This window comes from Aquarana catesbeiana, linkage group LG04, assembly GCF_042186555.1.
Source record: "Aquarana catesbeiana isolate 2022-GZ linkage group LG04, ASM4218655v1, whole genome shotgun sequence".
NCBI classification, from domain to species: Eukaryota; Metazoa; Chordata; class Amphibia; order Anura; family Ranidae; genus Aquarana; species Aquarana catesbeiana.
This window is the reverse complement of record NC_133327.1, coordinates 187,137,248-187,163,556: the sequence shown is the minus strand read 5'-3', so window position 1 is coordinate 187,163,556 and position 26,309 is coordinate 187,137,248. Positions and strand designations below refer to the sequence as shown.

Sequence of the window (26,309 nt, the reverse complement as noted above, 5' to 3'; positions counted from 1 at the left end):
AGAGTCTGTTATGGGGGAGTCTGTGATATGGGGAGATCTGTGATATGGGGGATCTGTGACGGGGGAGTCTGTGATATGGGGAGTCTGTTATGGGGGAGATGTGTGATATGGGGAGATCTGTGATATGGGGGGATCTGTGATATGGGGGGATCTGTGATGGGGAGTCTGTTATGGGGGATCTGTGATATGTGGGAGTCTGTTATGGGGGAGTCTGTGATATGGGGAGATCTGTGATGGGGGAGTCTGTGATATGGGGAGTCTGTTATGGGGGAGATCTGTGATATGGGGGGATCTGTGATGGGGAGTCTGTTATGGGGGATCTGTGATATGGGGGAGTCTGTTATAGGGGAGTCTGTGATAGGGGGAGTCTGTTATGGGGGATCTGTGATGGGGAGATCTGTGATATGGGGGGATCTGTGATGGGGAGTCTGTTATGGGGGGATCTGTGATGGCAGAGTCTGTTATGGGGGATCTGTGATATGGGGGGATCTGTGATGGGGGAGTCTGTGCTATGGGGGGGGGACTGATATGGGGGGTGTCTGTTATGGGGGAGTCTGTTATGGGGGAGTCTGTGATATGGGGGATCTGTGATGGGGAGATCTGTGATATGGGGGGATCTGTGATGGGGAGTCTGTTATGGGGGATCTGTGATGGGGGAGTCTGTTATGGGGGGATCTGTGATGGCGGAGTCTGTTATGGGGGATCTGTGATATGGGGGGATCTGTGATGGGGGAGTCTGTTATGGGGGATCTGTGATGGCGGAGTCTGTTATGGGGGATCTGTGATGGGGGAGTCTGTGCTATGGGGGGGACTGATATGGGGGGATCTGTGATGGGGGAGTCTATTATGGGGTAGTCTGTTATGGGGGGATCTGTGATGGCGGAGTCTGTTATGGGGAAAGTCTGTGATGGGGGAAGTATGTGATATGGGGGAGTCTGTTATGGGGGGAATCTGTTATGTGGGGCTTTGTGATGGAGAGGAGTTTGTGTTGGGGGGCTTTGTGATGAGGGGATCTGTCATGGGGGGGCTTTGTTATGGGGTGAGTCTGTGATGGGGAGGGGGGTCTTTGATTGGGAGTGGTTCTGTAATGAGGGGAGTCTGTGAAATACTGATAAGTTCATATTGATTACAATTGTTCTTTATTTTAAATATTGTACTGTTTTTTTCCTGTTTTGTTTTGTTTTTTTTTTTCACTATAAATAAGATGTGTGCATAGGAATTAGTTCATATTTTTTTTAAACTATAGTGTGGCCCCCCAACAGACTGAGGGACCGTGAACTAGCCCCCTGTCTAAAAAGTTTGAGGACCCCTGTTCTAGGTAATCAGCAGGCTGACTTTCTAACATATTTGCATTGAATAGGAGACGTTGTAAGGTGTTGATAGAACCTGGGGTACCTTTGGACACCCCAAGAAGAGTAATAATGCAGCACATGTAGCACACCATGGCCAACAGTTGGTGGGGCTGAAAGGGGCATGGTTAAAATGGCACAGGAGTACATAATAAAAAGGCAGCAGGGCTGAGGAGTGTGTAATCCACGGATTGCATAGGTCAGGACTACATATTGCACTGTTCAGTGCTGGGTTTAGGGGCCCATAACCCAGAGTACAGAGGACTGGAGTTTTTAACACACCAAGTGCAGGGGTCAGACATACATAATGGACAGTCAGTCGGGTTTAGAAGTACAAATTCTCCCTCCCAGCACAAATCATCTTTCCTTTCTGATCCCCTCTTCCAGCACAAATCATGTTTCCTCCTTCCAAACCTGCCCCTACTGGCACAAAGCTTTGTCTTTGTTCAAAAAAACCTTGCAGTCAGTCATGACACCTCCTGAGAAACATCCAAAAAGTAGGAAATATTTTTAAAAAATAGCTATGCTGTGTGAATGGGAACACATATTTAGTGTTTTTTTTTCTCAAACTGACTGCAAAAGTAGAAATACACTAAAGCCCCCAGAGCCAATTTATTACAAGCAAAGCTTCTATCTGTGGATTATATTTACTTTGGTCTATTTGACTCCTTTGGTGAGCAACATGTACAGAGTGTTAATTAAAATTCCTGACATCTAATTGCAGGAACCAAAGCGACTTAATACATTTTTACTCCTGCTTCACACCATACTTGCATTAGTGCATTGTAGTGCCATTCATTTGGCATGGTAATGCACTGGGTTTGATTTACTAAAACAGAAGAATGCAAAATCTGATGCATCTCTACATAGTAACCAATCAGCTTCCAGTTTTTTTTTTGTCAAAACTTAATTGAACAAGCTGAAGTTAGAAGCTGCCATGCACAGCTGCAGCAGATTTTGCACTCTCCACTTTAGGCTGGGTTCACACATGTCTGGCTGCGGTTTTCAGTCCAGAGTCCGGTGCGTTTCTGTTCCCCAGTTGAGGTGCAATTCAGGTGTGAATTTCTGCCTAAATCGGACACAAAAACGCACAAGACCCTTTCAAAACTGCCACCAGAGATATTCCTGTTCCTCAATAATGGGTGGATCCCAGTTTGGCCTGCATGTAATGGAACCTATCATTTTTTGACACCTTGAAAAAAAAAAAAAGCTGCAGACTGAAATGCATTTTCCGTGTACATTTATGAAGATAAATAAAGCCTAAAGCCTAAAGCCTGGTACACACTATGATTTTTTTTTTCCCAGCGGGTTGAACAAAAAAAATAAATTGTCAGCTCCGGTCAGAGCCGCTGTACTCACTATGCAAAGTTAGTACAGCGATCTCCCTCACAGAGCTGTTGTGTTCTGACTGGGCGATGGCCTCCCCACCAGAACACTCCGGTCAGTGCTGTCTGCCATTGGCTGGGAGCCCTGATCTGAAGTTGGTTGGCTGCTGGTTTTCCAGCATGCTCCACTCCCATACCCGCTCCCATATGGACAGGCCTGAATGCTGGCCGGTTTTTATTGAACTGGCCAATGTCGCCCAGCATTTGGCTGGTGTTTAAGCGATACGATGAGCAGGAGCTGGATATTTGGATAATTGCATGACGGGGTGACTGCTTAATATATGGACTCCAAAAACAGATATTAATTGACAGACTTCCATTCTGGAAATGGTCTAATGTTTGTGGTATACTAGCATATATTTCAGGCAAGTGGTAAAACACATTCAAACATGCTGGAAGACCTTGTTCAACTACTACTGTTTAGCCCATATAAGAAGACTGCACTGTCTGAAAAACATGTGGTCAGATCATACTTGCTCATCTAATCACCTCTGAATATCTATGGTGGCCTTAAAGTCCTCATGTGCCCAGAGTATAGACATTAAGTATATTTCATTGTTTTAACAAGCAATAAAAGAGCTTTAAAACAAACTAAATCTAATTCCTTTAGCTTCTTCAAATGTAAAGTAATTAATTCTTAGATATCAAAACAAAGCCCATGAAGTCTATTTTCAGTTGTTTTTTTAGCAGCTTAGAAAAATCTGGTGTTCATATATTAGAGTGCTGACAGGCTGCACAGATTCCACAGTAATAGAAAGTAACAGAACATTTTTGAAGATGATTTTTTCCACCACACCTATATATGCAGAGGTGAATGAGGGATTGTCTTACAGTACTTTCACTGCTTGTTAAGCATATATAAATGCTTGAGTGTGCATAGCCTAGGCACCGGATCACTTTAAGTGTTTTCACATACAGAGGGTGGTTGTCTCTTTTAAATTGCAATTTGCTTTATGTAGTGAGACAGTAGAGATACACACAGTGCTTCCAAATCCTAGAGTTCTTCTTTAAAGTGATACTAAAGTCTTGTTTTTTTTTTTTAGTTAAAAATAACAAACATGTTATACTTACCTGCTCTGTGCAGTGGTCTTGCACAGAGCAGCCCAGACCTTCCTCTTCTCGGGTCCCCCACTGGCGCTCCTGGCCCCTCCCTACTGTTGAGTGCCCCCCACAGCATGCAGCTTGCTATGGGGGCACCTGAACCGAGCCACTGCTCCGTGTATCCATCCAGACACAGAGCTGCGGCCTGGCCCCGCCCCTGTCCCCTTTCGCTCCTCATTGACTGACTTTGACAGCAGCAGGAGCCAATGGCACCACGCTGCTGTCTCAGCCAATGAGGAGGGGAGTCCCAGGCAGCCGAGACACTCCTGCAACATTGCTGGATCTATATGGGCTCAGGTAATTGTTACGGGGGCTGAGGGGGTCTGAGGGAGGCTGCTGCACACAGAAGGCTTTTTATCCTAATGCATAGAATGCATTAAGGAAAAAACCTTCTGTCTTTACAATCACTTTAAGTACACAAGCAAAACCAAATGCCCTTATTTAGCAAATTCAAGGGAGTATGCAAAGTGCATTGACCTAAACTAACAATTCAGAAATCATCTTTTTTAATGTTCTGACTACTGGAAACTTTTGTAAGCTGAAATGCTGTTTCAAGCAACTCCACAACATTACTATTTGCATTTTTCTTAAAAAAGCAGACCTCATGTCTGCCAAGTTTTAAATCTCACACTTAGGGATGGGTTAACCCAGACATCTGGCGATTAGACTGACACATCTAAGTTATGTACAAAAACCACATTCTGATTTCTTGGCAAAACTTTATGGTAACCTGAACCGCCTTACCAGAAATTCCATTAACCTGTTTACAAAGTGTCAGTCATTGAGCCACAGATTTGAGGTGAAGGCTTAAATGCCATTTTTGATGCTTCCTTTATGTTCTGTGGATGTCTTTTGGTATTTGGGCATTCCATTTGTGGTTTTACCTCATAGAAAACAGATGCTAATGTGAAATTCCTTATGATTTTTTTTTTTGTTTTGCTTTCTTAGGGTAATGTTGCTGTAAAATAACCAATAATGAAGCAGACGATAGGCAGACGTCATTCATGTCTCCCTGGCTACCTCTTCATCTTCTGGATCCTGGCTCTTTCTGGCAGAGTGAGGGCATGCCCCAAAACGTGTGCTTGTTATGTTAAGACAGAAGTCCATTGCACTTTTAGGTACCTCAATGTCATCCCTAAACAAATTCAAGTTGATGTGGAACGCATAAATTTAGGGTAAGTTTAGAATGTAAACTTGTTTAAAATCTGATCTTCATTAACGTTTAAAGACTTTATCTCATATACTATGTAAATGTATCTAATAAACAAACATTATTGCTTTCTAAAACAGAAACAGCCTAATAATATTGAGCCATTGCATTTTATATAATTGTTTCCTGCTTGTTGGCTATCATTACAGTACAGGGTGTGGAAGCAATGGCTTATATGAAGTAGATTATGTGAAGTAACAAGAAAATATAACTAGAAAGGTTTAGGTAAGGTGGGCCAAAAAGAACTTTAAGGCCTCACACTGAAGCAGCAGTTCTGGATGTGCAGATGGCACAGAAATTAGTAATAAATCCCTTATTAGTGGTATTATTAACTGTAAGCTATGTAGATAACTTTTATTTTTAGGAAGTCTTTACTGAGTTTCACATTGGTTCACTAGCAAGTTTTGTTCCTTTTGGCCCACCTCATCATAACATCTAGTTTGCTTTCTGTTAGAGTATAAGTACTGTGCCACTTGATTTTGATTGAGAACTTTTAATGCAGGGAGTGAAAATTCTGATTCATCTGTTCCAGTCTAAGGTGGAAAATTCAACTTTTCAGATAAGACTTAGAGTTTATTGGTCAGTATATCATAGTTTCCAACATTGCAAAAAAAAAAATTCGGGACACTTTTTTGCATGTAGGCGGAGCCTTGCTATAATTAGGGGTTGTGGCCTTCTTTTGTAGGCGGGGCACACTGTAACAGAAAAATGCGGCGTGCAAAGCGCTCCGTGGCGAAGAATGGCCGTAGTTTAAGCGGAATAGTGGGCGTGTCTTAAATGAGCGTGGCTCGGAAGGGGTATGGTATGAGATGAATGAGGGATGAAGGGAGAAAGAAAGAAAGCGGGAGAGAGAGAGAGAGAGAGAAAGAAAGAAAGAAAGAAAGAAAGAAAGAAAGAAAGAAAGAAAGAAAGAAAGAAAGAAAGAAAGAAAGAAAGAAAGAAAGAAAGAAAGAAAGAAAGAAAGAAAGAAAGAAAGAAAGAAAGAAAGAGAGAAAGAAAGATGGATGGAGTGACAGCAGGCCCAGATCCTACACAACAGGAGAAATATGTGTATTCTAGAAAGTTTAACATATCAGCAGATAAAGATACTCCAAACACCTGGTGTTGGTGCTTCAATCATCCCGGCACCATGGTTGTTATGGTGTCAGGATGATTGAAGTGCATTATTTCTATTATTACATTGTAATATAGAATGAAATTATTTAACTCACCATAATGCTGAATCAGTAGAAGCCCTGAGCGTGTCACCTGCCACGTCACCTGGCACCAGATGCCATCAGGTGTCCCCAGCGGAGTCCCCCTTTACATCAGGCATTTCCAGCTGAGTCCCCTCTTACATCAGGCATTGCCAGCGGAGTCCTTCCTTACATCAGACATTGCCAGCGGAGTCCCCCCTTACATCAGGCATTGCCAGCAGAGTCCCCCCTTACATCAGACATTGCCAGCAGAGTCCTCCCTTACATTAGACATTGCCAGCGGAGTCCCCTCTTACATCAGACATTGCCAGCGGAGTCCCCCCTTACATCAGACATTGCCAGCGGAGTCCTCCCTTACATCAGACATTGCCAGCAGAGTCCTCCCTTACATCAGGAATTGCCAGCAGAGTCCTCCCTTACATCAGACATTGCCAGCAGAGTCCCCCCTTACATCAGACATTGCCAGCGGAGTCCCCCCTTACATCAGACATTGCCAGCGGAGTCCCCCCTTACATCAGACATTGCCAGCGGAGTCCCCCCTTACATCAGACATTGCCAGCAGAGTCCTCCCTTACATCAGGCATTGCCAGCAGAGTCCTCCCTTACATCAGACATTGCCAGTGAAGTCCCCCCTTACATCAGACATTGCCAGCGGAGTCCCTCCCTTACATCAGACATTGCCAGCGGAGTCCCCCCTTACATCAGACATTGCATCGGAGTCCCCCCTTACATCAGACATTGCCAGCGGAGTCCCCCCTTACATCAGGCACTGCCAGCAGAGTCCTGTCCTTACACCAGGAATCCCCCAATGGAGCCCCCCCTTTCCTAATGCCCTGTAGACATGGTCGGACATAGATCGGACATTCCGACATCAAAATCCATGGATTTTTTCCGATGGATGTTGACTCATACTTGTCTTGCATACACACGGTCACACAAAGTTATTGGGAAAATCTGATCGTTCTGAACGTGGTGACGTAAAACACGTACGTCCGGACTATAAACGGGGCAGTAGCCAATAGCTTTCATCTCTTAATTTATTCTGAGCATGCTTGGCACTTTGTGCATCGGATTTGTGTACACACGATCGGAATTTCCGACAGCGGATTTTGTTGTCGGAAAATTTTATAGCAAGCTCTCAAACTTTGTGTGTCGGAATTCGGTTGGAATTTCCGACAACAAGGTCCTATCACACATTTTCCGTCGGAAAATCCGACCGTGTGTACGGGGCATAACAGATCAGGCATTCCCAGCAGTGGAGACTCTCTCCGCCGCCATTGCTAATCAGAATGGGACAAAATAGCCGGGTGGCTGCCAATAGCAATTGAGCTGCGGCACCGCCCACCCCCGCCCCTTCCCACATCAGGTCACAGACAGACGGCAGCAGGGCGGGAGGTAGGCGGTGCCAGAACTCAAATTCTATTGGCAGCCACCCGGCCATTACTAAACAGTAATTTGGTCTTCGGGAAAATGGCGGCCGGCGGAGACATTGACTCCGTGGACCACAGACCTTTAGCGGCGGCAGCGGTGGCGGAAAAAAAAAATCGGTAAAATAAGAATTTCTCGGGACATTTCCCGGGAATGGCTAAATCCGGGAAAAGGGTCTAAATCTCGGGAATGTCCCGGGAAATTTGTGACAGTTGGTAAGTATGGTATATATTGCTGTCTTTACCTATTATGTGTGTAGCAACCTCCTAGATAGGTGCTAGGATTATATACAGTATGTAGCGCTGGTAGATTTTCCAATCTACCGCTTCTAGGTAAATTTAGTGGATTATCTGTGCTGTACATAGTTCAGATCTAATTTACAGTTAGATTAGCCTCTGTTCCAGTTTGGCTATGCTGTGTGCAGTTCCACACTCTGCCTGTGGGTGTCGTTGTCACTCTGGGTTGGTGTTGGAAAGCAACAGGCTGAAACGTATGAGTGCTCTTCTGTCCCAGAGACAACTCGGCTATATCCTCATATGTTTGTATTAGAAGTCCTTGTTGGAATGCATTTTATGATGATTACAGATTATCATTATAGAGCTATGTGCCTAAATATGTAGAGCTATGTGCCTAAATATGTAAATATATGAATTTTTGTATCATTTCATCCAAAACCGAATTTCCTATTCAAATCATACTTCTGCTCCCGTGTGCCTTAATTGAACAAGTTGAAGTTAGAAGCTGACCATGCACAGCTGCACCAGATTTTTCACTCTCCAGTTTTACTAAATCAACCCCACTGTGTTTTTAACCCCAAAGTTAAATTTAGTTGCTTGCTGTATTCAGTGCAGCTGCCTTTGACTAGTTAGGTCTGCTCAGTGTTCTCAACTGCTGATAGTCTGTTTACTTCCTCTGCTTTCTGGAAAAGCTGTGAGAACTTTCTGGGTCATAGGTGCTATGCAAATGACAGCATGCATATTTATACAGCTCTGGCCAATCCCAGGAAGCAGGGCCCTGAAGACATGCTGGGAGACTGTATATATTTTCTGAGCACACTTGGCTCTGTCTTTTCCTGGAGAGGATTAGTCCAGCCTGGAGGGCTTGCTGCCCTCCAGGGCAATGCTGCCATGTGCTTGCTGTTCATGAGTCCTCAGGTGGGCAACCTGAGGGCCTAGAGGCTGAAGCTAAGGAGAGCTGACTGAGGGGCTGTCTGCTGAAGATCTGGTTTGGTATCACTGGAGAAAGGTGTCCCTTGGAAGTTGGAAGGAGGTAACCAACTGTCCCTGGACATTTCGTGAGTGCAGATGCCTGTGACAGACTTTTGGGCTGTTGTCACCCCTCTTGCGCTAGAGAATAAGCTGTATGTTTGTTAAAAGGGATATCAGCTGGCGTCCTGAAGAGCTTTGTTTACTTAGTTCTCTGTGAAGGAACTCTGCTCTTGCTATTCTAAAGGAAGAAACTTGTGTGCTGTTAACTGCTTCTATTCCAAAGCCAAGTTCACATTATGCCATATGCAAGGACTTCAGCTTTTCAGCAAGGAGTTCACTGTCCTCAACTTGTACATAGTTTCTGTTTTTGGAGTATCCCACTCAATTCTCTCAACCCTATCCAAGTTCTCTAAAAATAAAAGCAACACCCCTACACTGGTTATTAAGGAAAAGAGTATGAATGTGTTTGTGTTCATGACTGCAGGGCAACCCACTGGGGAGAAACCTGGACAAATGTTCAGCGGCTCCTACAGGAGTAGCACTACCTGTGTATTGAACAAAAGTACTGGATCTCAGGTGCAAGTGGCGGAACAAATTTTTCCCTGTATGAGCATACTTTCTAAAAGGGTGAAGAGTTTTGAAATCAAGGAGCACCCTAGAGCAGAAGCACTTCTCCACTGCTTGTAGATTGAGAAGTGCCAGTTGATGTGAGTTGGACATTTTGTATAGATCTTTTTGGGAGTGTTCCTAGGAGCTTTACCATGCACATCCAAAGGAGAAGAAGACCCGCATGCTGAAAACAGGTGCCAGGAACTTCATTCTTATAAACGGTATGAAACTGATATAGATAATAACTTTACAAAGTAATTTTTTTCACAGTCGTGGAAGAGGTCATATTACACGCAGTATGCACGTTTAGATAACCCTAGGGTTGCTTCTAAAGCATCGAAAAGGTGAGAGGTATTGAAAGCAGGCACCTACAGTTTCTTGTATACATTCTCACATACCTTCAAGAACATGTAGATCAGAAGACCATGGGGCACTCTGTTATGCAAATCTCTACCACATCCTGCAGTTGAGACCCAGCCCCCAATCAACTGTCTTACTTGCCAGTTTAGAGGCTAGAAAGCTAGAACGTCTGGAGAGGCACGAGTGTTTTGGATTGCCCTATACCATTGATCCCTGACTAGAAACATACCTATATATATAATTTAGTCCCTTCTCAAAAGAGTCTCTTGTTTCATTAAAACTATGGTATTGCAACACATTGGTTTCCTCAGCAGGGAATTTACTTTTCACTTCAAACCACTGTTGTATAAACATTGCTAAGATCCACCGCAGGGCTGCCTAACACCACTGTGTGTTCCAGACTGATCTCGCATTCTAATTAACAAATATTGCACATTCCACTGTTCTAGCTGTGCTTTTCGTGAAATTCTTTTTCCCAGCTACAGTAATCAGTTACAAAATCATAGACCAAGAACAATTACCATGTGCAGGTGTGAAAAGTTTCCTGCTAAGCCTTACCTATCAATAATGGGTCTCTGTTCCTAACCTATGCATACCATTCAGTTATTCCATCATTTTGGCACCACACTTAGCTGGTAGCCATGAACCATAGCAATTACCTAATCCATTTATTTTTCTTAACAACACATAAGAGAATTTGCAAATACATAATGGAGGGAATGTTTCAGAAACAGCCATGGTCTTGCAACTTGAAAGACAACCTCCTCTTGAGAAATAAACAAATAAAGGCTTGACTATGAGGCCAATTGAGAAAAAGCTAAGAGTAGCTAATGATTTACAGATGTCCACAGTTGCTTTCTTTAGTGCTCTGCGGCTGTGTGTGACAGATCATATATATTTTATTTCCTATTTGGTAATAAAAATAATTTTAATCCCATGAGGTCTGCTGGAGCGCTTTTCCCCACAGTGACTGATGAAAGTGTATTTATTAACGCAGTTCAAAAGAATATTATTGACATGCAAAGTGCACTAACCAGCAGTCTGCCAATCAGATTCTACCTTTCATCTGTTTAGAGTAGTGAGAACCACAAGAGGTGATTGCTGCACTTTGCAAAGCTTATCAACTGACCCCGATGTCCTCTAACAGCATTAATTATTAAGGCAGAGTGTTAAATCTATGTACTGATATTAACAAATCAGAATTATACTGTGTCTTTTGTCAATTTAGAACAGTTTTCAATATTGTAGTCCAGGTGATTTTAGAGAATTTAATCAATTAATGGAGAAAGTAAGATGTAAGATTTGCACATCAAAATCCCAACCTATAAAGTGTAATTTTTTATTGATTTTTAAACTTCCTTCAAAAGCAGCCTTAGTAACTCTCATGCATGTCTCTGCATATATAAGCTCTCAAGGTAAACAATGGACTGGGAAAATGACAATGGGGAGATCCTAGGGTTTCATCCTTATCTCTTCTACTTCACTTCACTACTTCTCTTGCTCTTTTTTCCTGAGCTAAGGCTGGGTTCACACTGGTGCAATGTTAGACATCGCATTTGATTTGCACTGCTGTGCAGACCACATGCGATGTCTGTGCGATGTGAATTCAGCGATACAGATTGTATCGCTGAATTTGCATCGCATTCGCACCAAAATAGCGCAGGACCCTTTTTATGGACCGCACTGGAATCGGATTGCGTGTTCACACCTATGCGATCTGATTCCTGCATCATTTGGCAGTTCGCAGTGCGATATGCGAACCGATCTGGGGGTTTCATTAACTTTCTATTGAAACCCGCAGCGGTTCACATAGGGCAAGAGCAGGAAAGGGGAGAATGGATCTTACAGGACCCTGTCTCTATTATCTGTACAATTTTGCTTGAATTTCAATCATGAGTCAAAGCAATAAAGCAATTTCAAATCAAATGTGCCTCTCATCCATAATCCCCCAAAAACAGCAAAAACAAAATGTTTTGGTTTGTGATCTAATAGTATGCTCACCCGTGTGCACTTTGCACCGTATAATGTTTATTTCAGCTGATGAAGGCTCTTCTAATATTTATTTCCCTGGCGATACATTTTCCGTTCAAAGAGAAGTGCAGGATTACAAAAAAACAAACATTCATACTCACCTATGTGGTTGCAGCCTTGGTCCTATGCTGCAGCTATCCCCCGTCGGCTCTAACACTAAGAACTAAGCGATCACAAGACCTCTAATCTCTTAGTTCTTGGTCCTCAGTGAGCCGAGAGTTGGTGACTGTCAGTCATCGGCCCTCTGCTCTACACCTCCAGGGCTCACTGGAGCAATGAGCTGTGGGGAGGGGGGGAGGGAGTGGGAGGCCCAGGCTCTCAGTGTCACGCTGAGAGGCTGAGCCAACTGCAACTCATGTATCTGGGAGGATCTCAACATTATTGCCGGAATCTCTTCAGAGCCTGGACCGGCTCTGTGACAGCTAAAGCCCACTCTGGGTCACAGAAATTCAGGACTAAGTACACTCCTGTGACCCACAGGAGAACTATGGCCAAAATAGCTTTTTTGAGTCAAGAATCAAGGGACATTACTTACAGTTAGTAGGATGTGTTCCTTGTGTTGCTGTCTCTCCTATTAGTTGACTCTTCCTCCATCAATCCCCCTCAAACCCTCCTACTCCTGCCACCAGTGGAGTTGGTGGAGCAGTGACATGCACTCATCAAGTGTGCCTGTCTATAAAGCTCTTCCATTCATAGAGACTGTACTAGAGCTTCTATGAATTAATCAGGATATATGAATGGAGGAATGGCAGATAATTGAAAGGTACCCCCCCTCTATTAATAAATCTTGCTTCATGCACAAAGATATACACATGTGCATTTCATAGGGTTAACTGAGTGATTTTGCTTTTTTTTCAGCTCCTTTTAATGATAGCTGTGCACTTTTGATGCAGTCTTATTCATACATGGTATAGACATTTAAAGCAGAACTCCATTTACAAAATGAAATCATTAAAAACTAAAGTCCATTAAAAGATGAATTATTTAAAAACTACTTTTGCTGAAAAATTCTTTCTTAAACCAGAGTAATTTCCTGTGGTGTTCTGCAGTACTTCTCTGTCCTCATTCTTCCAAGTTAAATGATGGATGATGATCAGCATTATTCTACCCATTTCCTCTGAGCCTGGGTTTTTAATGACCCGTCCCCAGACTGTGACTATATGGGAACAGCACAGTGATACGCTCATCTCTCTGTCACTCTAGGTTTTTCTCCTATCAGCACACTCCATGTGAACTGATTGGCTCACAGATTATTTTATTTCAGACTCTTCTAGACTACATCATTCCCACCGGTAGTGTTCTATAATAATGCTGGAACGGAAGGAACAAGCAAACATGTGATTGTCATGTGCAACGCTACATTTACTACCTACAAATCTTTTATTATTGTCTTTTGAGGGGCGTTCTGTAAAAACAACCAATGGAAAAGTTCCAGTCTGCAAAACCAATCAGATTGCGTGGTTAATTTCAGTGGCAAACCACGTACACATTCCTGCCCTCCAGCTTATAAACAACAGCCCCATAGTTCATAGAGTATTAAATATTTAGAAGCCTAGTGCATGACTACAGGCAGTACAGAGTGGGAGATGTGGGCTCATGATTCCTTAGGGTTGGATTACATAAAGTGATATTAAACCCCTCTCAGCTGCTGATTTAAAGCAGCCTAAAACCCAAAACCAAAAATGTATCATATTGCATTTTACCAATCCTTAGATATGATGGTTGCATTAGTTTCTTTTCTTTGGCTTTTTCCCCCTCTGTTTTCATCTGGTGATCTGGCCAGTAACAAATCTCCAATATTAGAGAGACACAACTCTGGAGGAATGAGAACAGGTGGCACAGCAGACAGCAGCAATGTCAGTCTAGGGGGGAGAGTAATGTTAAATGTATTAGTAAATTAGGATACACTAACAAATTGAAGCCAAACTCCAGCTCACACTTTATAATCAGTTACAGCACTCAGCATCATTTTTTTTTTTCTTTTGGGATAAAGGTTTTGCATGAATAAATAAAAGCTGATCATTTGAATCACCCCTGCCAATGTTAAGTGGTTTGTTCCAGCCATGTAAATGGATACATTCTGCGGAGAGCTTGAGCATTTGAAAAACAGAACAAACTGTCTGCATCACCCAATGAAAAAAAGTAGAAAGACTAAAAAAAGAAAATAAATGCAGCCATCACATCTAAGAATTGGTAAGCTGCAATATAATAATTTTTTGGGTTTAATCATTTATTGAGTATGCAGATTATATATCTTTTAACCCTTTCCTACATTACTGTTTAAACCGGTGCCATGGCCACTGCCCCAGGTTTCCTATGTCAGGGTAGCTTCTTTCCCTTGCAGCATACTGTGGAGCTTCCCTTACATGCAGGAAACATAGCCCATTTGCCTAGGATGGCAAGACAACCCCCTTCTCCTTCTCCTCCTCTCTTCTCCAAGCTAACAGACTGCACTGTCCAATGGTCCATTTTTCCTCTGAAGATCAGAAGTTCAGGAAAGCAGCCCTTAGAGGTCAGGAGCCAGCAACTTTGAAAGTTGTAAACTGCGAGTACTGTGGTAAAAACTTTTACTCCTTTTAAAGTTTACAGGGAAATGTTTATTGGGCTCAATGTGTTAAGCTAAAAATGTTGAGGGTTTAATATTTTTTTTATTAGCTTAGTGATGCTATAGTTACTGTAGTCTTCCAATGTGCAATGCAAATAATAATTTTACATTTTCCAGTAAATTATTGGGCATTTAAAGTGAGGCAGGCAAACTGAAACATGTAATCCTTAATTAAATGATGTCCAATTTTGTACAAAATAAAGTATCGTTGCTCTATTCCTCACCGCCCTTTTCTTGTTCCATTATCTCATATTTAAGCCTTTAGTAGGGAAAAGGTGAATTTTTATCCAATTTTACTTTTAAAAGCGAACCAGTTAAAGGCTTTGGCATGAGAAATGTTAGGCCCTGTTTCAGTTTTGCATTACTGAAGGGCGTGTTGGACCTCTGGCTGTAATGACTTGAAACAAACATCGACGTTGGATGGTTACCATGGGTTACAGCTCATGGTTTTAACAATCAGTCCTAGCTAAACATGTCTATAGTTTATAAACAGAAAAAAAAAACAGTAATCTGGGACAGGATATAAGCTGTGGAGCCATAAAAACTTGGAGGCAGAAGTCCAAAAGAATAAAATGAACTGCAGTAAAAATGTAGTGTATGAGATTTCCAAGAAGTGATATTCTAGGCAGGAGACCTCTCCAAAGTATCTTTCATGAATGACCTCACTCCACTGGAGAAAATTACATCTATTCCTTATGTACTGTATTCATGATTTGATTTGTAGAAGCAGAATCACTGTGTTCTACATGTTTTCTATATCTGCTGTACAAATCACATTCCTTACATGTGACTTACATATTCTTCTGTCTACAGGTACAACAGCATAACCAGACTAGAAGAGGCCGACTTCTCGGGCTTACAGAAGCTGGAGCTACTAATGTTACATAGCAATGAGATACATACAATCCATGAAAATGCTTTTAGTGACTTATCTTCATTACAGGTAAATAACAAAGTTATTTTATTATTACCAACTCTTTTTATATTTATTATTTTAGACCTCAGCAATTTCGAAGCATTTCAGGAATCTGGAATAGCAGAAATATCAACTCTTACATAGTCCCTAGGAGCTGGGGGAAAGACTCATAAATACTCTTTACCCCTCATTAAACCAACATGGTCCATTCCTAACTTTAGTGGTCGCATACAGTTTGATTGGCAGGAACCAATTCTTGAACAGTAAAAGTTAAATAATTAGCATGGGAATTCAATAATAAATAAGACACAGTCTGCATAATCTGGCTACAGTTCAGTTCTTTTTTTTTTAATACTATTTATTGAGTTTTAACAAAAAAATATACAAAATTGCAGTACAGGTTGGAACGATGATGAGGTGAGTCAAGCATGACATGACCACTAACAGAGATTCCTATGCACCACTAACAGAGATTCCTATGCACCACTAACAGAGATTCCTATGCACCACTAACAGAGATTCCTATGCACCACTAACAGAGATTCCTATGCACCACTAACAGAGATTCCTATGCACCACTAACAGAGATTCTTATGCACCACTAACAGAGATTCCTATGCACTACACTAATTATATAGTTCAGTTTTAAAGTAAATCTGCCATGATATAAATGGAGGGCTCACAATTCTGACCCCCTCCTTAAAATTTTAGCTGCCCAGCTTCTCTGGCTTGCATGATTTCTAAGTCACAGACCTATATTTAATAAACCTGACATTTTTTATATATATGTCTTACGTTTTGGTAGTGCCTTTAAAGTCCCACCCCTAGGGGGATCCTCCATTTCTAAGTCACGGACCCAGTACCATCATACAGCAATGGAACTCAGAATGAAAGAAAACTGTATATGCTACCTATATATCATAGTATTTGCTAAAACACTGCGTATCATAAAACAATTGCTATTTTATTTCTTTTTACTAAAAAATACTTGTTCACCTTTTTTCTTCCTGTTGTATATCAGTGTTGCTGATCTCATGCAACCTCTTTGCAGCCAAAGCGGGTTTCCTGATGGTGACAACAGTGGACCATGCCTACATAAAATGTGTTGAAATGGACATTTGTAGTCTCCATCATAAGCCCTTGCTACAGGGTAACAACAGAGGAGCACAGGGAAAGAGCATTCACAACCTATTATTTAAACAATTTTTGTCACCATATTAACCACTTGCCAACCGCCGCATGTACATTTACGTCAGCAGAATGGCACAGACAGGCAACTGGGCGTACAGGTACGTCCTTTTAGCAGGAAACAAGACGTGCTTAAAGTCCATAAACCAAGTGTAGGTATTCAATATGGGGAGTGTTATTCCTGCGCTACCAATCAGTGCTACTAAGATAGTTTTAAATAAGGAGAAGCAGCTTGCACCGAATGGGGTTCAGCCTTAAACCCTGATAAGTGGCAATTATGAACTGGGGGTTGGTGCTGCGCTAGTCCTGAGGATGAATCAAGTGGCTAAGTGTGCTGGGTAAGGATTCCAGCCTACACTGCAGTGAGGGGTGGTAATACAATCCTAAACAACAAGTAAAGTGTTTGGTGCCAAACCGGGTGATCCAGATAATAAAAAAAAATCTATATCATACTATAATGTATCTATGTAATATACATAATGTTATGTAATAACATAAAAATGTTAAACCAATAAAGTAATATAGAAATAAAAACCGGTAGCTGAGCAACAAAAAAAAAAAAATATTAAATATTCTCCAAAAAACACAGTAATTTGCCTCTAACACATATAAAGTGCTGTGCATATATATCCAAAAATTGATGCAGTGTATAAAACCGTGATAAGTAATTGAAACATGTGACTGAAACAATCAATGCCAAAAAAAACGCAGAAAAAACAAAAAAAAATTCTTAATACAATATTACAATGAATAGCCTTAGTGATCTTAAGCAAAGTGCATCATGCAATAAAGTGTCCAGCAAACAGCGGGTGCTCAAAATTTCAAGTAATAAGTTCAAATGAAAGTGACCAAGTGCAGCATAAATCAGCTTCAATGTTTCCTTGGTGGTGTCACAATATCATAACATGCAGATGAACTTAGGTAACATAACTTCAGAGGAATGGTGACTGTGCAGTATATAGCAAGATTATATCCATGCAGGAATCCTCAAACGGTGGGCAGTGGCCTCTTACCTCACTATACTGAGGTTCCAGCATAGAGCAGCAAACGCTATTGGTGTCTCCTATGCAGGGGAGTCCTAGGTGGTGTGTAGTCAGTTAGTCAGACCTCAAGCCCATAGGAAACATCATGTTGGAATGAAGAGATAAAATCCCATATAGTGTAGTATTTTGTATAAAAAGTTAGACTTTATTTAGTTTAAAACATCACACAGGGTACTCACACAGTGTACAAGAGAAAAAAGAGGAAAAACTGCGCAAATTAGTAAATGATATTGACCTTCTATGCTGCAGAGTCCTATATGTGACACAAACACACAAATTCGAATGGGAAAAAAAATTGACTCGCGCTAAAACAATGTATGATTACAAAAGTGCAAAGATAAACCTTATGTGAACATATAATATAATGTGACAACACCAAAATAGGTTGATGAATGAAAACAACCTCCCCTTAAGTAAGAAATAAAAAATGGATTATAAAAACAATATATAAAAAAAGTCCATATACAAAAATTCAATATAAAAGTCCATATACAAGAAACCCAAAAAAAGTGCAGTAATGTGCAAAAAAAATTAATTGAATGAAATCCCAGATGTGTGGGTCCACCACCATAGATGAAGTGCCTGGCCGCTTACCGGAACCCCATGACCCCACGTTACAGAGGGTCTAACTGGGCATTGTAGTCTTGTTGCTTCGGGCAACCCAGGAATCAGGATGGAACCGGAATGGAACCTCAGAAGCTGTGGTGCAAATGGATCCCCAGGGGAAGATAAAGCCCGGCCCTCAATGGAATGTTAACATCATGTGGGGAAAACAGAAGAAGGCTCCCATAGTGTAAAATCCAATGGTATTTATTGAAAAAATGTAATAAACACTCACATATAGAAAAACAATTCGTCCTCTGATGAAAGGACAGTCTGTGACACCGGCCGGATAGTCACAGGCCGCCCGTCCTGCTGGAGTGACAACGACAGAGGGAGGTGACGCGATGACACCGCTCAGCCCTACGCTGCGTTTCGCAAAATTTTGCGTCTTCCAGGGGCACGGGCGGTGCATCGCGTCACCCCCCTTAAATAACAATACTAAAATGAAAAGCCTCGCTCTGAGTACTGGCCGGACCGGACGTCCGCATTAGCCTGGAGCGCAGATGATTGGACACAGGGGCGCATGCGCACCCTGCGTCACCGCTCCCGTCACGTGATGCGACGTCAGATCAGGGCGGAAGAAAAAAAACGAGCGAGAGATGAAATGAAACAAAAAGAGACAATGCGCCTGCGCGCCCGGAGTCCCAAATCGCGTCACATGACGCTACATCAGACACGGGGTTGGATGGCTTCCCGGCGCATGGGCAACAGAGGTGGACCTAGGAGGGGGATGGACGAAAAAAGAAAAAAACAAAAAAATAAAAACCTCCCCACTCAAACCTCAAGTCCGCGCCTCACTAAAATAAGAACCTATATAACCCAAACCAGGGAACATAGGTCCACCACACTGGCATGTGTCCGCACCAAGGCGGACAGTCAACATCCTAACTGCACCATGTTGTGGAGGATCTCGGTGGTGGCACACTTAGAGAAAAATTAAAAAATTGGGTCTCTGGGGACATGAGAACAAGAAAGCCTCCAGTGGCCAGCATAAATATTGCATGCAAAAAGTATCATATCTGTAAAATAGATAAATGCATGTATAAAATAAAAACAAAAACATTTATTTAGGAAAAATGGATTTATAAAAATAAGATTATGAATTGGATGGAAGTATAAATCCGTGAGCCAATATGTGCTGAAAATAAATAAAAAATAAATAAAAAAGGCTCCAACTGGGCTAACCAAAAAAATGTGTGTAGAAGTCTGCGCCCACAGACTATAAAATTAAAAATAGTTGTGTTGGTGCATACTATCAACACACTATGTTTAAAAAAATTTACGTCCGGTGTCCCGGTTGAATGAACCCAGAGCGATGACTTTAACACTGCATGCATATATGCAGTATAATGATATTACATGATCAAAAGTATGCATAACATTGCACATTGAAGTGCAGGGAGGGGGGGGAGGGGAGGGGAAAGGGGGACAAAAAGAACCCGCAGAAATTAAGCATTATTGATGAAGGCATTAACGTCTGTATCGACGTTCATGCCGAATGGCACATAACTTTTGACTTTGTATATCCAGGACATCTCTAACTTAGAGATCTCCCTGATGAGTGAACTGCCTCGCCAGTGGGGTTTATACTTGTCAATCCCTACAAAAAGTGTTTTAGAGGGGTCTCTACTGTGGACCTGATCGTAATGCCTGGAGACAGGGTGTTTATCATAACCTCTTCTTATATTCCCTATGTGTTCATTTAGGCGAACACGTAGGGCCCTTTTGGTCCTCCCTATATACTGGAGCCCACAGGGACATTGTAGGAGATAGACCACCCCTTCGGAACCACACGTAATAAATGGTTCAATGTCATGTGAGCACCCTGTGCTGGTAGATGTGAATGTCGAAGTGCGTCTAGATCTATTGATGTTAAGAGAGCACACTTGACATTTCCCACACTTATAAAAACCCGTCAGATTTTGATGAAAAGATCTGGATCCTTGTGGGGGATCTTGGACTGTGGGTGCTATTCTACTCCCCTTTCTTTTCCTACTCACACAGTGTACAGTGGACGGTACAATGTATCCGGACGAGCGGCGAACTCGTACACTGCTACCAGTGGGCGGTGCCTGTCCCTACGCGTGGCGTCACGGGTCACGTGGCTTCATCAGGGGATAGCCCCTGATGAAGCCACGTGACCCGTGATGCCACGCGTAGGGACAGGCACCGCCCACTGGTAGCAGTGTACGAGTTCGCCGCTCGTCCGGATACATTGTACCGTCCACTGTACACTGTGTGAGTACCCTGTGTGATGTTTTAAGCTAAATAAAGTCTAACTTTTTATACAAAATACTACACTATATGGGATTTTATCTCTTCATTCCAACATGATGTTTCCTATGGGCTTGAGGTCTGACTAACTGACTACACACCACCTAGGACCCCCCTGCATAGGAGACACCAATAGCGTTTGCTGCTCTATGCTGGAACCTCAGTATAGTGAGGTAAGAGGCCACTGCCCACCGTTTGAGGATTCCTGCATGGATATAATCTTGCTATATACTGCACAGTCACCATTCCTCTGAAGTTATGTTACCTAAGTTCATCTGCATGTTATGATATTGTGACACCACCAAGGAAACATTGAAGCTGATTTATGCTGCACTTGGTCACTTTCATTTGAACTTATTACTTGAAATTTTGAGCACCCGCTGTTTGCTGGACACTTTATTGCATGATGCACTTTGCTTAAGATCACTAAGGCTATTCATTGTAATATTGTATTAAGAATTTTTTTTTGTTTTTTCTGCGTTTTTTTTGGCATTGATTGTTTCAGTCACATGTTTCAATTACTTATCACGGTTTTATACACTGCATCAATTTTTGGATATATATGCACAGCACTTTATATGTGTTAGAGGCAAATTACTGTGTTTTTTGGAGAATATTTAATATTTTTTTTTTTTTGTTGCTCAGCTACCGGTTTTTATTTCTATATTACTTTATTGGTTTAACATTTTTATGTTATTACATAACATTATGTATATTACATAGATACATTATAGTATGATATAGATTTTTTTTTTATTATCTGGATCACCCGGTTTGGCACCAAACACTTTACTTGTTGTTTAGGATTGTATTACCACCCCTCACTGCAGTGTAGGCTGGAATCCTTACCCAGCACACTTAGCCACTTGATTCATCCTCAGGACTAGCACAGCATCAACCCCCAGTTCACAAGTGTAGGTATTAATAAATGGAGTGAAGAAAATGAATAAATCATCCACCGAAACCAAAAGTGAAGCACCACACAGAATGTGCGCTTACCCCAAGGCAAGCTATAAAAGCCTGCAGCCTATTACCAGGCTACGGCCTTTATCCAAAGATAGGAGAAACCATTGCCACAGCAGGATCGTAGAGATGTAATCAACACTCAGCCCGGATCCCCCAATTACCGTGTTCAGATATGTGGTCAACTCCAGGCACCGTCCAGTTGTTCCCCAGAAAAGAAAAACTCCGGCGGTGTCCCCTATACAGATGAGGGGTGCAGCATGTCCCCCCAATACCTGGCTCTGCCTTTGTCCAGCGCCACTCCCAGCGTGCACCGCGCACTCCACACTGCGAGCACCAGCTGGCCACAGAAGCACGCGCGCGACCCTGCCGCAAGCTCTGTGAGTGTGATCACGGGTCCCGCGGACTTGATGTCCGCAGGATACCTGCGATCGTCTCACGGAGAGGAAGAGCGGGGAAATGCTGATGTAAACAAGCATTTCCCCATTCTGCCTAGTGACAGGACACTGATCACAGCTCCCTGTAATCAGGAGCGGTGATCAGTGTCGTGTCACACATAGCCCCTCCCCCCACAGTTAGAACACATCCCTAGGACACACTTAACACCTGCAGTGGCCCCTCCTGGTTAACCCCTTCACTGCCAGTCACATTTACACAGTAATCAATGCATTTTTAATCCCACTGATCGCTGTATAAATGTGACTGGTCCCAAAATAGCGCCAAAAGTGTCCGATCTGTCCGCCATACTGTCGTAGTCAAGATAAAAATCGCTGATCGCTGCCATTACTAGTAAAAAAAAATGATTAATAAAAATGCCATAAACTATCCCCTATTTTGTAGATGCTATAACTTTTGCGCAAACCAATCAATAAACACTTATTGCGATTTTTTTTTTACCAAAAATATGTAGAAGAAAAAGTATTGCCCTAAACTGAGGAAAAAAAAAAATTATATATATTTTTAGGGGATATTTATTATAGCAAAAAGTAAAAAATATTGCTTTTATTTTTCAAAATTGTTGCTCTTTTTTTGTTTATAGCGCAAAAAATAAAAACCGCAGAGGTGACCAAATACCACCAAAAGAAAGCTCTATTTGTGGGGAAAAAAATGCATCAATTTTGTTTGGGAGCCATGTTGCACGACCGCGCAGTTGTCAGTTAAATTGATGCAGTGCCGAATCGCAAAAAGTGCTCTGGTCTTTGTCCAGCCAAATGGTCCGGGGCTTAAGTGGTCAAGTACTACATCCTAGTAACATATCAAAAAAGAAAAAACGACTTTATTGGTACTCAGGATGACACAATTATATAAAATACAATTCAGTTTTATTCCAAGAATAAAATGTAACAGAATTAAAAACGTACAAGGGAATAAATCTAAAATTTGGGATTTTTTTCCCTTGTATGATTTTAATTCTGTAATATTTTAATTTTGGAATAAAAATGAACTTACAGGTATTATTGTAATGAAAGCTGCCAATGTAAAAATAAAGAAAATTACTTTTAAAGTTACGTTAACGTGTTTTAGACCCCTTTCACGCTGAAGGCGCTTTACAGGCGTTTTAGCGCTAAAAATAGCGCTTGTAAACTGCCTCCCAAGCCTCTCCAGTGTGAAAGCCCAAGTGCTTTCACACTGGGGCGGTGTGCTTGCGGGACGGAAAAAAAAGTCCTGCAAGCAGTGTCTTTGGGGCGGTGCGGGAGTGGTGTATACACAGCTCCCAAACCACCCCTGCCATTGAAATCAATAGGAAGCGCTGCCAAAGTACCTGCAAAGCGCTTCGGCAGCAGTGCTATTCAGGTGCTTTTAACCCCTTGTTAACCCCTTCTTTGTGAAAGGGGTCTTAATGATTAGGTTTACGATAATCCTAAATAAGACATTCTGAATGGCATACTTCTTTTGGTGCATTGTCTCAAAATAATAATGTCCCAAGCAACTTGCCTTTTTGAGAAGAAGGTAGACTAAAGGCCCGTTACACACGATATGAAAATCAGATGGAAAAATTTGTACGATGAGCTGTCTGCCGATTTTCGGATAGTTAGTCTGGTGCTTTCAACAGCGGATTTCACTTTTTGGTCAGACAAAAGCTGGATGTGCAGGCTATAACATTTTTTTCGGATGTGAACTCAAGGTCCCATTTTCGTTTCATTTATTATGGTTTTCGTACGAAAAAAATCATAAGAGCAAGACTACGCATGCTCAGAAACAAAAGAATACAAAACGATTCAACACATTACGTCACTTCTGAAGTTGTGTTCTGTTGTAAGAAAATGTTTGCATTGTGAGTAACCTCTTCACTTTCAACATGAGACTAGCATGCCACAAAAAACGGACGTTCGGTCATCCGAAAATCGAAGCGTGTGTATGAGGCTTAAGACAGCTTTTTATTTCTCTTATGACAGCTTATTTTTAGACGTTCTACTGGTAAGGCCAGCCTGGATTGTGGATAAGTGGGGGATAGCACTAGGGATAGGACTGTTCAGTCATTTCAGTTAGTTTAAAGTAAAAAATAGAGCATATTTTGAGTTCCATATTTTTGATACATTAGGTGTAAATCAATTTAAGCTGTTTCAGAATATGAGAAGGCAATAGCATAATTTAACCACTTTAGCCCCGGATAGATTTGCCCCCTTATGACCAGGCCATTTTTTGCGATACGGCACTGCGTCTCATTGACTGACAATTGCACGGTCGTGCGGAATTGTACCCGAAAAAAAATTACATCCTTTTTTTCCCACAAATAGAGCTTTCTTTTGGTGGTATTTGCTCATCTCTGCAGTTTTTATTTTTTGCTCTATAAAGAAAAAAAGAGTGACAATTTTGAAAAAAAAAATATATTTTACTTTTTGCTACATATTCTTCTACATATTTTTGGTAAAAAGCATATATTGATTGGTTTGCGCAAAAGTTATAGCGTCTACAAAATAGGGGATAGATTTATGACATTTTTATATATTTTTTTCTTTTACTAGTAATGACAATCTGCGATTTTTAGCGGGACTGGGATACAGCGATCTGCGATTTAGTGTAAATCTTTACTGATTGTTTGTAGTGATTTCAACAAAAATTTAAGAAAATATCAAATTTCCTCAAGGCAGCGCTTTCAAGATACAATGTTCAATGTTATAAATCACCCAGTGAGAAAGTGACATTAAGAATCCACCCTTAAGTGAATCCTTCAAGTTCAAAAACAGTCCACATAAAAATGTATCTTTTAGATAAGATGACTGTGTAGATAGAATCTACTTCCCCAGTGCTTCTTAATCTCCAAGGCAGTTTCACCACATGTGCACAGTGAAATCCACTCCCCTTATTGCTCAGCATACATTGGTTATGTTTGCCTCTCATTTTACTGATTGGAAAAGTAGGATCCAGTAATGGATCACATGCCCAATTGTGCTCAAAGGGAACAGCCCACATAGTGTAATTCCATTCCCTCACACGCTTTATTTATATAAAATTCCCAATAAAATACTCACAAAGATAAAAAGAAACTAGGCGTGAAATAATATCGCCAGCATGCTACTCCAGTGTGTGGGAACTCCCAAGTCTCACCACACTCACGGTTCTATGTCACTTCCGGTCGCCATGTTGACGTCACATCCTGCTCTGATGCGTTTCGTTGTTACGACTGTCTGAGGGTGAAACTACCTACTGAGGGTGGATTCTATCTACACAGACATCTTATCTAAAAAAGAGACATTTTTATGTGGACTGTTTTTGAACTTTGCGGATTCACTTAAGGGTGGATTGTTAATGTCACTTTCTCATTGGATGATTTATAACATTGAATATCGTATGTTGAAAATGATGCCTTGAGGAAATTTTATATTTTCTTAAATTGATGTTTTAACTTTATGGATATATGGTAGCAGCTTTTAAACTACCGGTTATCATAGAATGTTTTCTCTTGAAGCGCGGTAGCACTGGTTGAATATTAAGTGATTTGAACAAGTTATCAATATCCTGCTTTTCTTTTAGACTTGAGCTCTTTTTAAAAAATAACTAATGAAACTGGCTGTGATAAACTTCTGCACAAGATTTAGTTATGTCCTATTTCCTTGCTTTCTAGGTATTGAAAATGAGTTATAATAAAGTGAAAACGCTACACAGGAACACATTCCGTGGTCTAAAGAGTCTGGTCCGATTACATATGGATCATAACAAACTGGAATTTCTGGCCCCAGAATCTTTTTATGGCCTCACTTTCTTGAAACTAGTTCACCTGGAGGGAAATGTGCTACGGCAGCTGCACACAGACACCTTTGTTACTTTACGCTACATCCAGATATTTAAAACATCATCTATAAAGCATATTCATCTGTCTGACAATCAGTTATCTACACTGCCCAAGGAAATGTTCTTGTACTTGAATGAATTAGAAGGACTTTATCTTCATGGTAACCCGTGGTCATGTGATTGCAACCTGCTGTGGCTTGCAGAGTTGGGACAGCAATATAAAGGTATTTCCTTTTGCACTCTATTTATGCATTAGACATGTGTTGTTAATACACATGGGACATTAGTCTCCCTTTCTGTTCAAAATAATAAATAATACAGTGATAGGGCCCAATATGAGAAACAGCTGCTAACAACATCTACAAGGATATGTGTCAAAGTAGCCACTCCTGTACAGTAAATAAAATTTTGAAACTTTGCTGTGCAGTCTACTTCTGGCAGTGGGATTTACATATTGGCTCATTTTTATCTAGTAAATCTAGAAATGTTAAATAAAAATTATTTTATCTAATGTTATATATGTTTTTAGAGACATATTGACTTTTCTTGCTAGTTTTTAGCCAGTGTTTGGCTATTTCTTTAATTACATTTGGCAACACTGGTTTGG

The 26,309-nt window shown here is 41.4% G+C and overlaps 1 protein-coding gene across 1 annotated transcript in view; it reads left to right on the top strand.

The window, feature by feature from the left end:
• The window catches only part of IGSF10 (immunoglobulin superfamily member 10), a 72,829-nt gene that overhangs the window by 21,950 nt on the left and 24,570 nt on the right, over window positions 1-26,309 (top strand). The window contains exons 2-4 of the mRNA XM_073626012.1: window positions 4,784-5,010; window positions 15,296-15,425; window positions 25,536-25,926. Of these exons, the coding sequence (XP_073482113.1) occupies window positions 4,811-5,010; window positions 15,296-15,425; window positions 25,536-25,926 (721 nt within the window). The 5' untranslated portion in view covers window positions 4,784-4,810. The remainder of the gene's footprint in view (window positions 1-4,783; window positions 5,011-15,295; window positions 15,426-25,535; window positions 25,927-26,309) is intronic.